We start from the raw sequence: 22,734 nt of genomic DNA on the forward strand, positions 1-22,734 counted from the left end.
CTCTCAGGAGGCAACACCACAAGACTGGTTCAATGGAGTGGGCTGAGGCTAACTGCAATATGAATGTTTCCAGACACAGAGTACCAGCCCCACGAACAGTAAATTATGGGGTGCTACTGATGTATCTATGCTGCTAAAGACGAACCTATGCTGATGCCCCAGCCTAAGGACTCTTGGTAACAGTAGAATGCTGGGGGATGGGGGATTGAGAGGGTAACAGTTGGTAGTCTCAACTGCCACCTACTATTTGAGGTAAGGTTAAAGGTGATGGCACTCTGCAATTTTGGGGGAGTTTGAGGGGCAGGCAGTTTAAGTCCGCTATGCAGGGAAGAAGGGAGGGGGGTTCCATTCATGGGCTTTGTTGCTTATCACGGTTTGTTTTGGGGGGTGGGGTTGTTATTGTTGTTTTTTAAATAGCTGACATTGCTCTCTGACACGATCATACATTCACTCTCCCACCCTGAACCCCCGAAGGGCGGGCTAGCCTGCTGAGCCGCAGCAACATCTTGGCTAACCACACACATGGACGGGTGAGCTTATAGGATGACTATACAATCACTCTCTTGGAATGTAAATGGACTGGGAGACAAAATTAAACTAGGAGTCATTCTGCAGTATATCAAACGTCAGCCTCCCGATGTTGTCCTGCTACAGGAGACCCACATAAAGGGAACAAAAGTAGGCACTGGACAGATTGGGCTACAAATTAGTGGTGCATGCTGGATATACCACAGGCTCGAGAGGGGTGGAGATCTTAATAAAAAAATTGCTCCCGCTTACGATTCATCAGGTCTGGGAGTTGGGATGGGGTGACAATCAATGTCTGCTCGATCTATGTCCCACCGCGCTAAAAAACAATGTTACGCTACCTGAAGTGAGTGCCCTGCTACTTCGACTGCTGGACAAAATACTTCTCATGGGGGAGACTTTAACCTGACACCTCATGGGGACCAAGATCATTGGACCCTTAGACAGGTGAGTTCCTTCCAACGTCTGTTTTTTGATGTCCTTACAGCCCTTGGGTTAACTGACATTTGGCGAGCACATAATCCCAGGGAAAGGCACTTCACGTTTCACTCTGAAGCTTATGTCTGTCTTTCTCAAACTAACTATCTACTCACCCTCTCACACCAAATCAATCACTTCTCAGAGGTCCATCAGCTGGCTAGGGGTATCACCGTTCACTCCCCCACATGGGCCATGTTTGGTCTTGGGGGAAGCCCAGAGTGTGTGCCATATCAATGACACTTGGTATCTTAAGTTACCACATGTGAGAGAGTGACTAACAGATGCAACGGAAGAGTCCACTGAAGTCTCATCCTCAGCAGACACTTTGGGAGGCATACATGTAGTAATTAAGGGTCAAGCACTTTACCTTATTGCAGGACATAAGAAAGATGCCAGGACCAAGCTTTAGAACCTGGAACAGGAAATCCAGACAAGGGAAAAGGAACTGCTAGAGAGGGACAACACTGAGCCTAGAGATGGGCTCCTACTGCGAAAGAAGGAATATAGGGATATAGGGATGTGGCAACAAATGTAAATGTAAATGTAAATGTGAATGTAAATTCGTACTTGTAAAGCGCACTCCGACCCAGAGGTATCGAGGCGCTGAACGCATACCGCTGTGGAACCCCTCCTGGCTTTCCCTGTAAGATGCCCAGTCCTGGGCAACCCCCAAGGTGAAGCCAGGCATCCCAGCGCTGTTGGGGCCGTTGTGGAGATTAAGCAAGCTATTGCCCAGAGTTGCAGAGTGAGACCCATGAGTTAGTTTAGGCACCGAGGCGAGAAATATCCTGTCCAGGATGCCACCCGGATCAGCCCTGGGGCCACGCAACATTGCCTGTATAAAGTTGGCAACAAGCCAGGCAAACTACTGCCCTGGTTGGATAAGAGGGAGCAGGCTGGTCGCTGGGTGCTAGAGGTGAAGATGAGTGAGAGACCAGGGGAGAAACGGGTGAGAGACCAGCAGGGAGCGGCAAACACATTTGTCATCTTCTACGCCCAACTGTACTCCCCGACCATAACAGCCACTGCAAATGAATTCCAGGAATTTGTATCCCATATTCGCCTGCCAACTCTCCTGCAAACAGACTGTGATCTTCTCGATGAGATCACAGAGGACGAGATACTGAGAGCAATATGGGATCTTTACTCAGGCAAAGCGGATGGCCTGAATGGGATACCAATTAACTGCACCTCCTACAGGGCAATAGCACTACTCAATCCTGAGGTCAAGATCTTGGCCAAGATTTTGGCCTCTCACTTGACCAAGGTGATAACAGCCCTAATTCATCCAGACCAGTCGGACTTTATGCCCTACCGTACGACCATTCCTAACTTGCGACGCCTTTACAGCATGTTATTCCAAGCGTGCAATATGCAGGAGCTCGCAGTAGTGCTCTCATTGGACGCTAAAATGGCCTTTGACTCGTAGAGTGGCCCTATATGTTTGCGGTATTGGCAAAAATTTACTTTGTCCTGCACTTCATGCCTTGGGTGCCGCTTTTCTACTCTGTTCCATTGGCACAGGTGAAAGTAAAAGGTGGGGGGGACTTACTGTGAATTCAATCTCCAGCATGGTACTCGGCAGGGGTGCCCTCTGTTGCCTTTGATCATTGCCCTAGCTTTGGAGCTTTTGGAGGCCGGGATTAGGCAACACCCGTTAGTCCATGGTCTATGGTGGTCTGAGCATTGGGAGGATAACATTTTTATATGCGGACGATGTCCTGCTTTGTGTGACAGACCTGAGACCACCTTGAACAGATTAATGCAGATCCTTACCATCTCTGGCCGCTGCTCCGTCTATATGAACAACTGAGGAAAATCTCAAATATATAATCTACAGGGACAACTACCACAAATATCCCGTGACTGTTGGGCGGAGACAGCTTGAGAGGGATTCCGATATCTCTGGCTTTATGTAACGGTGGACCCTAAATTGTTCTTTGGCAAGAATCTGTTGCCACCGCTGGAGAGGGTAAAGCAAGACATCCAACACTGGAGAGCCCTGCAATTATCGCTCTGAGGTAGAACTGCCCAGTTTAAAATGATGTCCCTGGCGCACTGATGTCCTGAAAAACTATCCATATCAGGTACACAACTCATATTTTGAGAAAATAGAGAGTGAGATTAGGGCACTGCTTTGGGATGGGAGCCTGGCGAGGACTGCGCAACACAAATTGACAAGGGGATGGTATGACAGGGAGGATCGTCAAATACTATTAATGGCTGGGGCTTCCACTCCCCAGAGGAACACGCCTTCTGGATGGATTGACTGATGTTATATCCGTGGGGACCCAAGATGCATCAACATTCCTGGACCGACAGGGACTGGAATAGACCTCTGGCACATAGTCTCGCTGGCTCAGGGCTGGAAAGGTAGGATCACATTGGGCAACCCCCCTTTGGGACAAAGAAGCATTGGGTACCCTAGGAAAGTTACTGAGATTTAACAAATGGGACCTTATTGGTATCTCAAGGGTAGGTGAATTAAGGATGCAGGGAGATGTCATCCCCTTGGCTGACCTACAACTATATCATTTGGCAACAGCCAAAACATATCACAACATACAAGTTCACCATGCACTGAGGGCAGTACTGCCATGGGGAGCAGAGCGTCTAGAGTCCTCGCCCCTGGAAGACCTGCTGCTCGACTAATACATGCCACATAAAGCCATGTCCTTAGCATTCAGTAAGCTACTCAATAACACACCCGACCCCCGAAGGCAATTAAAAGAGAGCTGCAACCATGACTTTGCCTGGAAGAGGACGAGTGGGTAGAGGCCCTGGTGTACCCCAAAAAGGTAGCCATTAGAGCGGGTTTCCACTTAGTTGGATTGAAGATCCTATTACGCTCAGACCACAGTGGTTAAGGCGTATAGAGCAATGAGTGAGAGCTGTTGTCGAGGCTGAGGTCGTACTGGTACCTTCTATCAATGATATGGGACTGTCCACTACTTCAAAGTTTTTGGGCTGCAGTGGTTGCATGTATGGGTGGAGTGTGTGGGGAACCCCTTACTGCTTCGGCAAAGTGGTGTCTTCTGAGCATCTTGGAGGAAACTGATATGCTCCATAAGGACCTCATATGGATCACTCTAGAGTTTGCAGTAGCTAAACGGAATGTGGCATGAATGTGGGGCACAGATCGAGTGCCCCTATTGGAGAACTGGAAGTGTGATATGGACTGGTGTATGTTGGCCTAGAGGGCAGCATATGAAGGTCTTGGATATCCCCAAAAGTGGGCAAAGATTTGGGGGTGCTGGAATGGTTACAGAGGTAATGTATGTGATGACCTGGCCCCTGTGATGTGGGGGAATAGCTGCCTACTGTGGACACAACTACATTTGCTGTTGGCTGTTTTGGGGAAGGCTACAAAGGGGGAGACAGACAGGTCTGACGCCGGGATGGCTAGAATGTCAGAGGAATTACCAGTGCACAGCTTGATGCTTGTAATTGTCTATTTTAAAAGGTCAATAAAAAGAGATGTAAAACAAAATCCACCAACTTTCTGTCTCTGGAGGAAACGAAGATTCAAAATGTAAAGATTGCATCATCAACGATGGGGTCAGTGTTAAATTATAATCTTGTCAAAGTTATCTTTTGGTGTCAAGCAGTAACCACACAAGTGGACGCTTGCCCATCAGTTTCAGTTGTTGAGTATCTGTTAAAAACAGAAATCCAGGAAGTGGCTAATATTGCCTTCGGTGTCAAGAATTTTAAAAAAGTATCGAGCCATAAATGAGAAGATTTTGAGGCTGGCCGCACTAGATTTTTTTAGGTTTTACCTTGCACTTATTGGAAGAATATATTCCTACCAGCAAACAGTGTAATGCCTTGCTGCTTGAAGAGCCATTCAATTCAACTCTGTCTATGCTAAGTTAACATATTATGTTCTTTGAGTACATTAATCCAATTAAGTGGTAGAATAAGCACATCCCCTATCAGAAGTAAAGACAACTTTCTGAATTAGAAGAAGTAAGCCTATTTTGATCCTATAGCTATTCATTTCAGATCAGAAGGGGAGAAGATCACACACAAGCTCTTCTTATTTTCTCAGCCATAGTATCTGTTCTCTGTAACCCAATATTAATGTAATGTCTTTATGTTTTGCAAACATTGTTAGTGCTTCTTGCATGGTTCCTGAAGTACATAAAAAGAAAGAAAATCTAAAAATTTAGCAGTTTCCTGAGATTTTCCTGCAGAAGCAGAAAATTGTGCTGAAAGTATTCTGAGCTAGTGCCAAAGGAAAGGAGCATATTGACAGTGTCAATGCTGAAAACCAAAAAGATCTCTCTTTTTCACTTTGGGAAGCAATTAAAGTGAAATGTACTTCTAAATGCTGCAGGATCCTCTGCCTGCAACCAGGAGATTTTGAAACAGCATGAAACTAATTTATAACCCAACATGTAACAATTCATTTGTGACGCTGGAAGTGGGGAATACGTTTTTTTTTTTATCACATCCTGTTTCCTCAGATCAACCTGACAGAATAGTTATAGGTCTCTTAGAGCAGAATTAAAAAGAGAAATAATTCGGACTTGTATATTTCACTGATATTACATATTTAACTTCTCTGACTCTTACCACGTTCACCATGCGGTGTAGACTTTCCAGTCCTGTTTAGAAGGTTCATGTGAGCAGATTCAGATGCACCTTGAATTTGACATGAAAGTAAAGGCAGATCTCGGCATAGCAGTTTCTTTTGGAAATCTGAAGATGCGAGGGTGGAGCTATTCCGTTGGTCTAGATAAGTTAGGGCAAATAAAAAGAGATAGTGTTTTTTATGTGTGAGACCTAAATGTACATGATTTCAGGGGCTGAAATGTGTTTTCCAGACTTGCTTAAAAATGAATAGCGAACCTGTAAGATGTATTATTTTTCATGTGTAATTGTACACTTGATTACAAGAAAGAATACATACTATGCACATGCAGGTAGCAGCTATGTGGGACTTTGAAAATGTGTTTTGGACTGCCAGAATTTATTTGATGAGGACAAAGAAAAGGACATACATAGCACTATACGCCTGTCATGTATTTATTGCAGCACAATGTGCACGTTTACAAATCAACACAGACTTGTTTCTAGCACTTGCCAGATGTCTTTAAGCTACTTAACCCATTTTCATACATTTCAAAATTATATTTTCTTACTATGAAGCTTGTTGTTTTCAACCTCACCTATTTAAGATGTTAGTTCTTCTGAATAACTGCCCAGCATGTGTGCTAAAATTAGGTCTACAGTTGCAGTTGTAACAAAGAAAAAGGTGTGATTTCATCATTACTCTCATTTGCCTACTGAAATTTTGAATGATCTCCCTCTGACACTAGACGAGCTGGGGTAATATGGTAAAGTAAGTAAACTAGCTGCAGTTTGACTAGTGCTACTATCGTTATTGAGCTTCAACCTGCAAGTCATTGATCAGAGACGTTATAAACTGAAGTAATTGGAGAAGAGAACATTTTGTGATTTTTTAAAAAAAAGAAATAAAATATTAGTTCAGTCAGTTCGAACATACATTGTCATGTTTGAGTTTGACTTGAATTAAAGTACCATATCAATGAGCGTTCATAAAGCATCTTGCCATGTTCAATATGGGCCATTAATTTTAATTGGCAGAATGCTCCATCTGCAACTAGCTCTGTCTGCTTCCCCCGGGAGTCCTTGAGTACCAGATTGCAGTAGAAACTCCTGGAAGTTGTTTCCCTTCTCCCTGGCCGAGTATAGAGGACGTGAGGCATCTGCCTGACGCTGATAGCCCGCCTAGTGAAAATTAAGTCTACAAAAACAGCAACTGCGCATTTCCAGATACTATGGTTCCCTTCTGCATACAGAAATGTTGCTGGCGCTCCCCAAAGAGAATCTCCACGTGCTTAAGTACAAGCCATGGAAAAAGCCATCAATTCCATTAATCAACCACTGATCGTACAACCACACCTTCAAAAGTGTATAGTTTTTAATATTTTCTTTACCAGGTTGCTAAATCCATTTTTTCTAGCTTCAGTTTACCTTCGATTTTTAAAAGATATTTAACTGTATTTTTATTTAATATACTCAGTTTGATCTACATTTTTAATTTAGAAAACGTGCTGCTGATTTGAATAGTTGATCTTTACACCCGTACTATCTCAGCCTCAGCTTTCGCTGCTAAGAGGCGACACAACTATATAAAGTACTTCAGATTATCACGGCATGTAAAGGTTTTTCGACCCTTCTCTTCCATGAGCTTGACAACTTCGTACACTTACCGCACGGTGGCCTAAAATGTCAACAGGTTAATGCAATTATTTCACTGGGCACTTTCACTGCATTAGAACTATGTGATCATGCATATATTTTTGTGGAACTGTCAAGCGTTGAAAACCTAAAGATCTTCAAACGGCTGCAACATAAACATGGCGATGAGGAGGCGGAAACTCATCTCCTCCCACTGTATTTCTTGCAATAGCACCTCTTTGTAGAGGAACAAAATACACACACTGCAAAGAAAGCGAGGACGCTTCAGTAGATGTTTCAATACATCAAAATGCTTAATGGAGCAGTTCACCCAAAGTAAGCATGTGATTAATACTAAGAACATTTACATGGAAGTTGCCTACAAGAGTTTGGTGCACATAACATCTGCCTCTCTAAAACTGATCGCTAAAGAACCTCCCATTTGAGGTATTATAGTTTTGAATACTATGTGACTAGGATTTGCCGAGTGCTGTGCAATAAAGAAGTTAACATTTGAAGACTACAATTTTGAGTATTTTGAGACTGCTAATGTAGTTTATAACTGTTACACACTTGTTGCTGCTGCTGGTTAGTTGTTTCAGCACAGATAAGTAGGAGCAAGAAAAGGTGTGTGTAAAAAGAGAGCAACAAGATTGCTTGCCTCTGTATGTCAATTACCTTTGCCACTATAATATGATCCCTTGACTTAGAAGGGCGTCAAAACACTCAAAGACCTAATTGTCAAAACATTCATAGTATGAAATAAAACTGCCCAATGTGATGGGGACCATTTTCAAATAAGATAACAAGAACATAGGAAATTGTATGCGTCCACATTTACAAATAAAACAATTTGCAGTCACACGTCCTGCGAGCTCAGAATTACTATGAGCTAGTATTTTGTAAGGCCCATAATCTATTAAATAATTTAGAATATGTCAGAAACCAGCAAGGATTGTACACTTCTGATGTTCTTTTGTATACCTAAAGTTTTATGCAATTGTAAAAAACAGTTAGCTTACCTGATGATGTTTTGAGAACCCTAGGCTAGAAGATGCTGGGCCAGCTGAAGAAGATGTGCATTTCTAAACATCACTTTTCTGAAACACAAGCTTTCTGAAGACTACATTTCTGTATTTACTTTACAGTTAGGTTGTACTAACAAAGAATGATTTGTATTTCCAGCAGTAGAGCCAGAAGGAATGAGTAATGAGTAAAACATTTTCAAAGAGCACATAGGCCATTTCACGAATGTGTATTGAGTAGAAATGACCAGTTAATTGCTCAACTTTCTAAAGTGAGATACAAATCAAAGATGATGCACGGAGGTAGGGCAGCCAATCAAAAATCTTCAGGAACAGTGAGGTAAGATCACTCTTTTTTCCAATGCACCATTCTGTGTGAACTGTTGTCCTTGTAGAGTTTTCTTTAGGAGTGTAGGCAATAGGCAGCTGAAAATTCTACTGAAAGAGAAATATTCTGTGGACAACTGAAGGAGAAATATTCTGTGGACCACAGAGTGAAGGAGGTAATAAGCTAACAGAAGTTCCATGTTTCTCAATTGCTAGATGACAGAGCCACGTTGTATACATCTGTAGAGTCTGTGCCCTCGTTGTACAGAAATGGGCTATAATTAAAATCAGGCCCTTAACTTGGTGACTGTGCTTGTCTTAGGCACACGTTCGCCTTAAACGAGGAGGACATCTTTTCTGTTTATATTAAGTTATTTGTGCCCTGGTGTTGAATTAGTTGTTAGGTGTGTGGCAAGGATGCGTTGCCTGTTTTCTTTTTTCTTTTTGGAAACTCTCAGGATATGATCTTCCTCCTGGCTTGAATATCTCCAGGACGAACATGACAGTGTTACAACAGTAAGGTTCGATAGATCTGATGCAATAGGAAGGTTTGATGGACCAAATCGTAGAACTCATTGGAAAACCAAGTTTACTAGTAAATGAAGAAAAATCTTTGGCAGCATTAAACGTGGAGCTACAGTTCCTGTTTTCAGAGCCACTTGTCAAGTATGGAAATTATACGAAGTATGTGGTAGCTACATGTAAATTACACAATCCAGTTTTGTTAAGGACACCACTTTACAATCCTGTTATTCATTTAAATAGGGAGATAAATAGACTAGTGAGGAGTCAGTTCGTTTTTTTTCTCTGCAGACGAAGTATATAATAATTAATCTCCTAAAAAGAAGGTAGAGATTGAAACTGTCCCTCAAGAAGGATGCCTATAACTGGTTTCAGTTAAAAGAAGCCACTTCTTGTAAAGATATTAACACATTTTGAGAAATGATCTATAATTGTGGCGGGTGTAGAATAAAAACTATCAGTTCCAGTAAAGGAAGATGAATGGAGCTCTTACTTAGATGACTTGTAATGATATAATGCAGGTGCATAGTTGTCTTCATTTCTTTTGCCTGATCTTTGTTCCTCTCCATCAGTATGAGGCGCTCCTTCTACGAAAGAGACTGAGGTTATAGATAAGGGTATGAGATCTTCTGGGGCATGGGGCCCAGTGAGATTCCCACCATTCCTGGTCTGGCAGTATCCTAATACAATTACACAAACAAAATGGTACTAGGAATCTCCCCTGCAATTACCACTAAATTGCCCTGCTTGGTGCGGCAGGACGAATATTTGCTAAAAACATCTAGGAACACCTTCCTGGATGGGTTGAAGAGGAAAAGATTCTTCCCGTAGAACAAGCGGGCTTTCAGAATACACATTGTACTCTTGACAATATTTTCATGCTGAAGCATACAGCAAAAAAGTATGTCTCTAATTGTGCCGAAATGTGTATGCTGCATTTAAAGATTTCGCCACAGCTTTGATAGAATGAATCGCCAAACTTTATGGAAAAATATGAAGAAATTAGGTATGTCCAAAACCCTTCTCACATTAATTATTGCCCTCCTTTCTTTCACTTAGTGTCAGGTGTTATTAGGTGGGGATCAGGACTGTCCTCTATAATTCCAACTAAAATAATGGACTGAAACAGGTTGCTTGTTGACTCCTCTTCTCTTTTCACTTTATGTTTCAGACTTTGCCGATAATTTAGTTAACAGTAAGGGGGAATGTTCCTTGTTTTGGTGACTGTAGTCTTCCATGCCCGATATATGCGGTAGCCAATTATCTGGTAGAGGCAATAAAAAACCCACAGATTCCTTACCTTTGAATTTCCCCAGGAGTCAGACTGAATCCGGAAGAATTTTTTGTGAGCAGTACCCATGCATGCCCGTAGGTGGCGGCGTTGGTCGTGCCGGAAGTGACGTCCACATGACCTATATAGCTGCCACCACAGCACGTTGATGTCTGTTACGTTTCATGATTTTCCACACCAGGACCCATGAAGTGCACCGACACTGGTTTGTCCAAACTAGGGCCCTGAAAGGGATCATCCCTTACCCTAGAAATTTGTCTGCAGAGTGGGGAGGATTGGTAGGTCGGTAAGGAATCTGTGGTTAGATATTGTCTCTACCAGATAAAGCGTTAATGAAGGTAAGTACCTTGTTAATCTGATAGAACGTTCTAGCCACAAATTCCTTACCTTTCAACAGACACCCAAGCAATACTATCCCTGGAGATGGGTCAGCGGACACATTTTAAACTAGGAAGTCCTGCAGGATCGAACGGACGAAAGGCCCATCCCCGCTGACTTGGCTGTCCAGGCAGTAGTGTTTGGTAAACGAGTGCAGGGAAGCCCGCGTTGTTGCCTGGCAGATATCAAGGACTAGGACTTCATGTGCTAACACAGTTGTCACAGCCTGGGCTCTGGTTGAATTAGTGTGTAAGCCCTCAGGGGTTGATTCCTGGCCAATGCGTAGATGCAGAGAATGACCCATCGACGGAGGGCCTGTTTCTTGACCGCCTGACCTTTCCTCGCTCCAACATATGTAACGAAGAGTTGGTTGTCCACCCAAAACTTTCATGAGTGGTCAAGGTAGAACAACAACACTCTTTTTGGGTCCAGGTGGTGGAGTCACTCCACTTCTTTTGAAGGATGTGGATGAGCGTCCAAAACGGGCATGGTGACAGATTGGCTCACATGAAATGGTAATACAGCTTTCGGTAGGAAAGAGGCCCTAGTGCGTAGCACTAGTTTGTCTGGAAAGATGGATAAAAATGGAGGCTTGGATGATAAAGCCTGCAGCTGACTTACCCTCTGAGAAGTTGTGGTAGCCACAAGAAAGATTGCTTTGATGGTGAGCAGCCTAAGGGGACAATTGTGAAGAGGCTTGAAAAGAGCACACATCAAGAATGTGAGGACCAGATTAGGTTCTTATTGAGGCATAATAAAAGGAGAAGGGGGACACCGGCAGAAAAAAAACACAGATGATGGGCAGAATGCTGAACAATGCAAACACCCCAAAACTGGTCCCAGGATGCTTGTTTCTGCTCCAGCGAGGACCTGGCCTGGCAGTTCAGGCTGGACTGTTATCAGGAACAGGGTCAAAACTGATTTGCGTAGTGCTGGGTCCAAACTGGAGTCGCATGGTGGGCAAAAAACACAATGGATTAAACCCAGATCTTTGTGACTGGAGGTGAATGTTTGCACTGTTCAGCACTCCGTCCATCATCTGTGTTTCTTTTTGCCTTTGTCACCCTAAGAGGGAAGGGTATGACCACACGTGGGTCTTGTGCTCACTGCTCCACTGGATTCAATCTAGCCTGGCTGATGAGGGGTGATACCCTGAAACCGGTCCCAGGATGCTTGTTTCCGGGCCAGGGAGGACCTGGCCTGGCAGTTTGGGCTTGACTGTTCCCAGGGGGGGGGCAGAGTCAAGACTGATTTGCATACGGCTGGGTCCAAACTGGAGTGGCGTGGTGGGCAAAAAAACAATGGATTAAACCCAGATCTTTGTGACTGGAGGTGAATGTCTGCATTTTCAGCATTCTGTCCATTATCTGTGTTTTTTTTTTTTTGCCCTGGAAACTCGAGTGTGCAACACCGCTGACATTGCACGTTCTTGGCGGAGGTGGACAGATGTAACCCCGGCTCTCCCTACTGCTGAAAGAAACCTTGCGCCACCTCTGGATGGAGATGCCATTCATGATTGCTAGGCATCGACGGTTGAGTTTGTCCACTCTGGCGTTCAGAGAACCTGCCAGATGTTGAACCATCAGGGACATGCTCTTCTGTTCCAGTCATGTTCAGAGATGCAGGACCTCTTGATAATGGGTCCATGACTCCACCCACCCAGTTTGTTGCAGTACTACATGGCAGTGGTGTTGTTTGTGACCACCTCCACCAGCCTTCACTTGATAGAGGGTAGAACGGCTTTCAAAGCTGGCCAGATTGCACAGAGTACCATGTTTAAGTGAAGTCCGGATTCTGCCGGAGACCAAAGTTCTCTGACAGTCACCTCTCCCAAGTGGCTGCCCGATCCCAGGAGTGAAGCATCTGTCATTACTGTGAGATATGGTTGGGGAAAGGAGAGGGGTCTGCCTCTGACCCAATCGCAGTTTGTCAGCCACCACTGCAGGTCTTTTGCAGTTCCCTCCGAGATCTGGACCATGTCGGAGAGATTCTCCTGATGCTGCACCCACTGGAACTTCAGGTCCCACTGCAGAGCCCGCATATGACCTCTGGCATGTGTCAGTAGCAGGTTGCAGAAGGCCATGAGGCCCAGCAGCCTCAGAGTCGTTCTCTCCAAAATCCAGCCTAGAGGCTGAAACATTGGTATCATAGCCTGGATATCGTGGACTCACTGCTTGGGAGGACAAGCCCGAAACTGCACTGTGTCCAGAACAGCTCAGATAAAAGGGAGCGTCTGAGTGGGAGTCAGGTGTGACTTCGGCACGTCTATAGTGAACCCCAGTGAATGCAGGAGGTTCGCCATAGTCTTGAGGTGGGAGACGACATCCTGGGGATAGCCCACCTTCAACAGCCAGACGTCGAGCTAGGGGAAGATTGGCCCCCTCATTTCCGCATATTAGCTGTGACCACTGCCATCACCTTGGTGAACACCAGAGGGGCGCTGGTAAGGCCAAAGGGAAGCACGGTGAACTGAAAGTGCTCGTGGTCTACCGTAAAGTCCAGGTTGCGCCGATGGGCAGGCTGCACGGGGATGTGAAAATTGGCTTCCTGAAAGTCCAGCGCTACCTTCCAGTCTCCTGGGTCCAGGGCAGACAGAACCTGAGCCAGAGTGAGCATTCTGAATTTCTCCTTTTTGAGGAAAAGGTTGAGGGTTTTTAGATATATGATAGGGCGAAGACCCTAGTTCTTTTTGGATGTCAGAAAGTAGTGGGAATGACAACCATTGCCTACTTCTGACACTGGAACCCTCTCTATGGGTTCCCTGGCCACGAGAGCAACACTTCCTTGTGGAGCAAGAACAAATGATTCTTCATCAGCCAGTCGTGAGATGGAAGGATGCGGGGGAGGGGTAGAATCAAACGGGAGAGTGTAGCCCCTCTGAATGATCTGCAGAACTCGCCTGTCCACACCTGACAGATTATGCCGCCCACTGGACGCCCATGATCTAGTAGGGAATAAGTACCAGGGTTTGGAGGCTGCAGCTGCCAGGGTGGTGGTGGCTGGAGCCGACTGCTGGACACTCAACCCACAGGGTTGGTAGGAACCGGGCCCTTTCTAAGGCTGTTAAACCTGCACGTAACGGTGACTGGGATAGGGTTGAAGCAGCTGAACGCCCCTTCCGTAGCCACGAAAGAAGCAAAAGGCTCACTGGGGACGGTGGGCAGCCGAGAGGCCCAAGGACTGGTTATAGTCCGCGCGTCCATGAAAAGCTCCAGTGACAAGTCTGCCTTTTATCCGAAGAGACAGTTGCCATCAAAGGGCATTCCATAAGGGAAGTCTGGACATCCCCTGAAAAGCCAGACGTTCTCAGCCAGGCATGCAGCTAAGTGCCACCATCATTAAAATCACTCTGCCCAGCAAGTAGGTTGTGTCCAAACCACATCTAATGGTGAACTTCGCTGGGTCTCTCCCGTCCTTGACTGCTTGGGAGAGACCAGCCCAGGCCTCCTCCGGGACCTGTGGCAGCACTTGCGCAACCGTGTCCCACAATGTGTGGGTGTAGCAGTCCAATACCTATGCGATGTTCAGTGACCGCAGGACTGGCAGAAGAAATAATTTCTTGCCAAAGGTTTTAAGCCTCTTTGATTCTATGTCCTGGGGAGAGGCAGGAAATGCACCATGGGAAGCTTGGACAATAAGCTATCCGGGACAGGGTGAGGAAGTTTGGGTCCCCAGGTGCAGGGCGATGGGAGGTGGGCAATAGTCCTGTTCACAGGAACCCCTGTGCTGGGTTTGGACCAGGTACCCAGTAGGACGTAAGTGAAGGCTTCCTTAAAGGGGAACAGTGGTTCGGAGGAAGAAGCTCTCGGTTGCAGCACCTCTGTCAAGATGTTAGTCTTCACTGCCACAAAGATCAACTCGAGGTCCAGGACCTCAGCCGCCCTCTTCACCACCACAGCATAAGTAGCTCCACCCTCCAAAGCCATGGTAAAGGGTGAAAGCATGCCAGTATCTGGGGATGTGTCCGGGGCACTGGCATCACCCAGTTCCTCACACCAGTCCATGTTTTCCTGACCTTTTAACTGGTATTCTAAATGGGCCAGTGGCCCCGCCCTTTCTTCCCCAAAGCCTAGCCTTTTGGAATAAGGCTCAGCTGCTGACTTAGGACACACGGGTCCTGCCAGCGCCGGAATTGGTCAACTCTGTTCCGGCTTCGTGTCAGATTCGGGGATCCAAATGGGCCCGGCGCCAGGAGCATAGACGTTGGGACTAGTGTTGGGAAAGGTTGCAGTGGCACGACCAGCGCCGATCTGGATGATGATTGGATCCATGGGGGCCCATCAGAGCCAGGGCCGAAACTGCTGGCGTGGAACCAGATGGGGCCCCTCCAGCCCCACGGGGCCTGAAGGTGCACCGGAGCGGTTGACCTGCTAAAAAACACGGCGCATGGCCTTGTAAAATTCTTTAATTTGAGCAGGAGTCACTCTGGCTCCCAGAAAACCGGGGAGTCGCAGAGTTGGCCCTGGCAGCGGTTCCGAAGAATCATGCCTCGAAAGACCAGGTTTCTTTATCGAGACGGCCAACAGTCCAGGAAAAGTCAAAGCATGCTTCGACTACTTGTGCCTCTTAACCAAATGTCCTGATGACTTCAAGTGGGACGAAGAGGACTTCGGGCTCCTGGAGCGGTCCTGTGACCTTCCCTGGGACCGAGACCTCAGAGGATGAGGCAACACCGAGTTGCCTGCTGGGCTGCTAGCAGCTTTAGAGACTGCTCCCGCAAAGCCTTGGGTGCCATGGCCCGGCAGTCAGAGCATGAGTAAGAGCCATGATCGGGCTCTAGAAACCACAGACACAAGGTGTGGGTCCGTAACTGACATGACCTGGTGACAGGTGCCATACAGTTTGAAACATGTCTTCCTCTAAGACATCCTCAACACACTAGGAGGAAACCTAAAAAAAACTCAACAAACTGGTGAAGAAATCCTGTCGAAAATCAACAACTTCTCCGGATCAGCGCTAACTGGCGCAGAAAGAAAAGAACTGACATCAGCACGCCCAGGTGGTGCATATATAGTTGACGTGGATGTCACTTTCGGCGTGCACGCCGTGTGGAGCTGACCAACACTCCCTACTGGCACACAGGGGTACTGCTCATGAAAAATCTTCCGGATCCAGTCTGATGCATGGGAAAATTCAAAGGTAAGGAATCTGTAGCTAGAAGTCTCTATCAGATATCCTGGATTTAACTCCTAAGGGTTCAAACAGTAGATTGGCCTCTTTGCAGCAGTTGTTACCCGTCATTCCTTGAATATTAATGTCTCAAGTAGTAAGGTGATGATTTTTAAAGGTAGAACATTTAGGAAGGCCTGTAATTTGGATCTTGGGTTCAGAGTAGCTGGAGGTTCTAAAATCATATCCCTATTTGGGGAAAATTATGACAGGCAGTATGATCGAAAAAGGATCACATTAATTACTGTTTCTATAAGGCTTCATGGCATGCCAATGGGCTAAGAGCTTTTTATAACCCTATGGGTCGGAGACACTTTTGCACTTGCTATGTGTATATAAAGTAGAAGTTCTCCCAACGCTAATGTATGCTACTGAATAAATCAACTTATTAAAGTGAGATTTTTTTTTTCTTGTAAAAAATGGAAGGACAAATTCTGGAGTAAACTGTGTAATTTCAAATAGCCTGTTCTGGTTCCTGCTATAAGACTGGAATTTGGCTTAACAACTTGTCATGTGCACGGATTGGCTAGTGTGATCCGGTGGGGTTTTCAGCTAATGAAGACCAAAGAGGATTCCTTTGAGGGGCTTTTCGCACCCAAAAATGTTTGGCTCTGAACTAATAAAATAAACATTCTCTAAAGATCTTCATCATGCGCTAAACCAATTTGATTTGAAGCAGACTTCACTGGTATGGTTTTCTCATTCTTAACTTAAAAGCTTTTTAAAGCATTCATCCAGTATTATTAGTCAACAGTTGGATATAAAATATTGTGAATTAAAGAACAAATTGAGGTGTTGACCTCCTTCTGTTGGTTACAGGAAGCCCAGTGGTATCTCTCTTTCAATCTAGAGCACAGTTTTTGTAATTTATTTGACTATGTATGAATTTATATGTGTTAGCAGTGAATTGGTCTAACTCCAAAGACAAAGAGAAAGTTTGCAATTTATGTAATATAGGTACTTAGGATTTTAAGCATGTACGACTTGTCTGATTCAGACTGAACGTTCTGCGTTATTACTTTTTAAGACCAAAGTCTTTAAAGGGCAATATTAAGACAGTAGCGGCAGCTCGACAATTTCAATGTTTCCCAAAAATGAAGCAATTTGTCTAAAAGGTTTTAAATGTTTTAAATGCTCATTAATGTGAATAATGTAATTTGTTATATCATTTGTTTTTTACTTGGACATCATTTGAGTTCCAGATCATGAATAACATTGAATTGAATTGACAGTGCTACATTACATGCTTATGCATAAAGAGGGACAATAATTAACAACAAATGCTAAATGCACGGCATGCAGGATCCACAGCCTGGGGTCAACAATGGGATCCTAAAAATTGCACTGGTTGGTAAACCCAAGATAAGGAATTGACTTAGAAAATGTCAAAGATTGGAAAGCTTGTATTACCTATGAATAACCTTTTGCACCCAAGTATTCCTTTTTCCATAAAACATAGAAGAGCTCCTTCTAAAACCTCTGCTGGGACTGAACAATAGTGCACAAAGTACAAGTATACAAAGCATTTCTGTTTAGAACTCTATTGCTAGATTCTCTTCAATGTGAAGAGTACACATTCAATCTGAGAAACAGAATTAGATTATCAAACATACCTTACTTGATCTCTTGTATGCTTTATGAAATATAGCATATCGTCACATTTATAGTACTTAAAATATTGTAGGGATTTTAACTGCAGGAGGGCTGCTGAAATGTAGATATGACAGGTATAACACTTCTAAAAAAAAAAAAAAAAAAAAACTACGAATCCCATCCCCTACAAATTGTAGATCAAAGAATAAATTGTGAAAACACACAAACATTACAAATTAGAGGTGAAAGTAAAAAAACTGTTCAAAGGATCACAAAATGAAAGCTAAAACAAATAGTTTGTAAAGTTTGCATAACCCACAACAAGTGTTACCCTTTGTATGATACAGCAGTATATATTTATTACAAAAATGTTAACACGGATACAGTGCCACAAACTAACATTCTGCAATGGTTGAACAATGTGCTATATTCCTTTCTATTCATTCTAGCCTAGTCTACTTTGCAATGCTACTCTGGTGGCAGTTTACATCGATAAAGGAGACATTTAATTTACAAAATACATATTGGCAGGCTATCAAAGTTAAATAACTACATAAGGGTACCTGGGGTCTGCGGTCTTTCAGGAATATTCAGATGATGGTAGATAAAAGCTTGACTATCATGAACAGTATCCATGTCAATCTCCTCTTCTTCTTGAGAGTTTGAAAACTAAGAAAAACAAGTTAGAACAGTGAATTTGTAAATAAAAAAAAAACAGACTGTCACCGACAAGCACTGTGCCTTGACTTTCTACTCCAGATGACGAGATTATTTTTCAGCCAAAAATATGTGCAAAACTGAAATATCTCCCATACTTTCTCTGCACATCTTGCTATTGTCCTTGTCAATTTCCAACAAAAAGCTATGTAACTGAAGAAAAAAACTGCCATCTCCAACAGACCTTCTTGTGGGGAATTTGAGTAAGTGTGCTGATGAAAGGGAGAGGAGGAGATACAATGGAGGTACAACTAAAACAATTAAGTTATCTGAAAGGCGTTTCTTGAATGATCGAATAAACACACAGGTAACGTACATGGCTTGTTAAGGCCATGTCTAGGATGACAAACTTATGTCTTGCTCATCCAATGCAACACAATGTTAAAACTGGGCACCAGCTCTTGAGAGGCACGAAGAGCTGCACTTTGTGTCCATTTGCCTCATTAATGAGGAAAACAAAGGCAAAAATATAAAAAAGATAGCCATGCTTTAAATATGTGTCAGGGCCACATGTATCTTCCGTGAGGGATCAGTGAAGTGCTCCACGGAAGACAATTAGCCAACAATCAGCATGCATTATGTTACGTCAGGCAAACCAACATGGCCTTTTTAAGTCCTGGCAAGTTACTGCAAGAAATTAAGAGGGGAGAGCAGGAAAGGTGAGTGTTTGAATGATGAAATAACAGCTTAAGTAACTAGAAACAAGTTTTGATAAACTTGAGGTGAAACTTTATTTCTTTGCAGATGGTGGCATGGGTGGAAGATGAGATGGTATCCAATCACACAGAACCAAAGAGATGCAGTTCTTTTACTTATAGCTGAGAAGGCTACAGAGGCTCTCCTGTCAGTAGCCAAAAAGATTATATGTAGAGAGGGTAGCTGGATCTTCTGGCACAACTCTGTATGACTGAAAGAAGTAAGAAATCTTGTTATTGTCATGTTTTCAAAAGGTTGTGGACTGGCTCACTAACAATCCAGAAAAAAAGTTGATGTAAGTTAACTAATATACAAACCTAGCCGACAACATAAGAAATATGGAAAGGGAGGAAGGGACACTGACCAGGAAAATGTCATAACTCACTAAACAGAAGACGTGTTGTAAGAAAAAAAGTTTGAACTAGAGTGCAAGACCTTGCAGAATAGCAGAATACAAATATAAAAGTTAAAAATGTAGCATTCCAAGAAATAATCACATTTAAAATAGTAATATAGAAATTAAACTAATGTGCCGGACAAGCTGTATGGGCTCCCTTTGACAGCAGTACATTGTATTGAGTCTTTTGTATGGATAAGTAATTGAGTAAAGCTAGACTAATGGAAAAGGTGAGAACATCTGGACAGTAGTCTAAACACGACCTTCTAAAAGAAATACAAACATGAAAAGTGAAATAATTTAAATATTGTGCTTCAGTGTTCCTCAGACAAAACAAGAAATGTTGATTTGAAATTAAACGGGCAATCTTTTATTGCCCTTCAATGTATGCTCAGTGGTAAATCATGATAAACGTAACATAAAATTGTTAAGAACCATCATTACAGAAGAGCCTTATAGCGCTTAAGTGGGTTCAGGTGAGGCATTCAGACCTTTTTTTTGCTGTACCAAGAGCTGGCATTGTGCAATGATAGGGAAGTGTGCTACACTCCTGCAACAGTGGTCAACTTTAGATTACACATTGAAGATACTATGGGCAACAGGAAACAGCTCAATCAGGGAATGAGCGTGTTCATCGAAGAAGTGATCTCAGTCATGATGAAGCTGAAGAGGCAGGCTTCAAACGCAATCAGGAGTAAGCAGTTCCTTCCACTCACACCCCTTGAAACAGAAGATGCATGATGCTCTTACTAAAGAGAGATAAACAGAAGTATGTAGGATGAAATGAGATGCCACATAATCTTGGTGTAATGGGAGAAGCTGTGAGTTCATGGCAGTTCAGTTTTGTTATCATATCTGAACTAATGTGATGTCAAGCACAGAGTAACACAAATGTTTGTTTTGTCTGAACCTTTAATAAGGATGTTTGAGAAAAAAAGTAGAACATTAAGGATGCTGTATAAATGATATTCCACAAACAACCCAGAATATAACCGACTGCAATGTCACCTAAAGAAATTATTGAGTTGTGTTAATTCTCAATGACAAAAACTACAACGTTCCCATGCTTGTTATATTTTATCAGTTTTATCAGTTTAATGAACTTCGTCCACAAATGTGTTATATTTTCTTGTCTACATTCATTTTTGCTGAGTTTCAAAACTGGTTGTATTAAAACGAAAAAATAACAGTGATTCTGTTATATTACGCACCAGTCTAAAGTATGTAAATAGAGAAGTATGCAAGTTGATTCAATTGTGTAAAACACATTGACAAAAGGATTCCTGTGCCAGTTTGTAGCAGTAATAAACAGAATGTAATGTAAGGTTGGTGTAGGAAAGGAGCAGGCTTGTGTCTGAAAAAATATAATCTTCCCAGAAAAGATCAGGCTTGTCTGGATTCTGGAAAAATGTCAACTTAAACAAATAATTGTATGCAGTCTAAAGTCTAATACTGTATAAGAAACACTGATTTTAGGTTTGAATTTACTGTTGTCATTATTTTTTCCACTACCTGGCCAGGTTCCACTGGGGATCCAAGTGGAGACTCAGCTTTTCTTTTCACTCCTTGTTGATGTATGGGTAAAGCTGATGGTGCATCTTTGCCAAATGGATCATCATCCTTAAACAGAAAAAACATGGTAAGAATCTTACCTAAATTACAATCACACTGCACCTTTCATATAATAAAAATGACCACTACTTTTCCATTCCTGGAGTAATGTTTATCAAATATAGAACACAGAATGCTTGGCCATCTTCAGCATTGTATGTGAAGTATAGAGAACATTTGATTTGACTTTCCTTTGCATAATACATTTAACAAATTTACTGAAATGGCTACCCCAAATTTGACACGATCACAAATCATGATATGAACTGGTGCATCCTTGGAAACAGAGAGAAAAGAGTTAGCAACTTTAGAAAAAACTGCTTCTGAAACAATCTATTCAGTTGTGAGAAGTTTCTGTTTTCGTTAAGGACGTACATTTTTTTTAAACCAATGTGAGGTGCCCTAAACACAAACACACATGGCACAATGTTTATTACTGCACTCTGGGTTATAAACAGATTTAGCTGCAGACATTACTCCATACTAACTGAATACATATTTAACAAGGTACAAACATAGGTATATTACTGAACTAAACTCAAATGTAAGCAATTTTATTTGTGATGTTTATTAGGCAAAATGCAAAAAAAAGTGTAGGGAAACCCAAAATGAAGTCGGTGTAGTGATTTTCTTTAAAAAGGTAAGTGTTTCCTATGTTTTTTCCAGATAGATTCAACCTTCTGCAGATTGTTCATCTTTTGATACTCTTGCAAACTGTATACTAGATCCAGAAATCTGCAGCTACAAGGGGCACCAGAGTTTCTGCACCTCCATGATAAAGGTGGTACTTGACAGTGGAAAAAAACATTTTCACCATAAATCTAAATGATATCACACTTAGCCCCTTAATTAGGTCTCCAATAATTTCCCCACATCACAGACACTGGAGATCGGTGGAAATATATAATGAAACAGCATCCCAGGGGCATGGGAGGTGAGTGGAAATATGCATGAGTGGGATGTTTCAATTAGAAAACAATACTTCTGATGTTTATTCTACTTTAAATACCTTCCCACAAACTTTTAGAATGTGAAATATTTAGGCTATATCTGTGACTCATGAGTGTGTCAATATAAGGCAGTTTTATGCACATACACTTTGAAATTATGATTCCCAAAGGTCATGAAATGCCAACTTCCCAGTGGGGGATCATGAATTTACAAATCACAGATATTTTGTTTGTGATATGTAATGCTATCTATGATGTTATTGCTAATGGTATGTGTGGGACACGATTAGGCTGCCTACTGGAACTGGAAAATTTCATAGGGTTTGGGGTTTTAAATTCTAATCATATCATTCCTTTGAAGTGAACATTTCCCAGTGGTATTTTAAGGTCTCACAATAACGGAGGCTGGTATATGGCTTTAGAGAACCATTGCATTACTGAAGCTTTTTTCTACAAATTCTATCTGGTTTGCAATTTTATTGTTGCCACCTGATGCCGTGCCCTGCATGTTGCCTCAACTGCTAATATAATTTTGGCATGTGTTATGGTCACTAAATTCAAAGCTAGCCATTGTATTTGCTGCATAAGGGTTCTGCTGGCTGCATGTTACATCCACAAATTGTAGAGAAAAGCTACAGCATACTGAAGAAAAACATAATTCTCTAGCTCTAGATACCCATCCAGTTATAGACTTGAATTCCTGGTGGGAATTAGGAGCGCCTTCAAGCCAAAGGAAAGGTTGTGAATCGTCAGTGTAATTATGGACTCTGTAGCAAGACAGAGAATACCTAGAATTAAAGGTTGAATGTTAACATTAAATAGCAATGGCAAAAGGAACGC

The 22,734-nt window shown here is 42.9% G+C and overlaps 1 protein-coding gene across 2 annotated transcripts in view; it reads right to left on the reverse strand.

Annotated features, from left to right (window-relative positions):
- Positions 1 to 22,734, reverse strand: part of TAF2 (TATA-box binding protein associated factor 2) — a 663,535-nt gene that overhangs the window by 35,947 nt on the left and 604,854 nt on the right. Inside the window, exons 24-26 of one of the 2 annotated variants that reach the window (XM_069220672.1) lie at positions 20,846 to 20,953; positions 18,087 to 18,192; positions 5,587 to 5,745 (exon numbers count right to left, since the gene is read on the reverse strand). In XM_069220672.1, the coding sequence (XP_069076773.1) occupies positions 5,587 to 5,745; positions 18,087 to 18,192; positions 20,846 to 20,953 (373 nt within the window). The remainder of the gene's footprint in view (positions 1 to 5,586; positions 5,746 to 18,086; positions 18,193 to 20,845; positions 20,954 to 22,734) is intronic. The other variant, XM_069220673.1, reaches the window with a different exon arrangement.

The sequence above is a fragment of the Pleurodeles waltl genome, chromosome 2_2 (genome assembly GCF_031143425.1).
Source record: "Pleurodeles waltl isolate 20211129_DDA chromosome 2_2, aPleWal1.hap1.20221129, whole genome shotgun sequence".
In the NCBI taxonomy this organism is placed as follows: Eukaryota; Metazoa; Chordata; class Amphibia; order Caudata; family Salamandridae; genus Pleurodeles; species Pleurodeles waltl.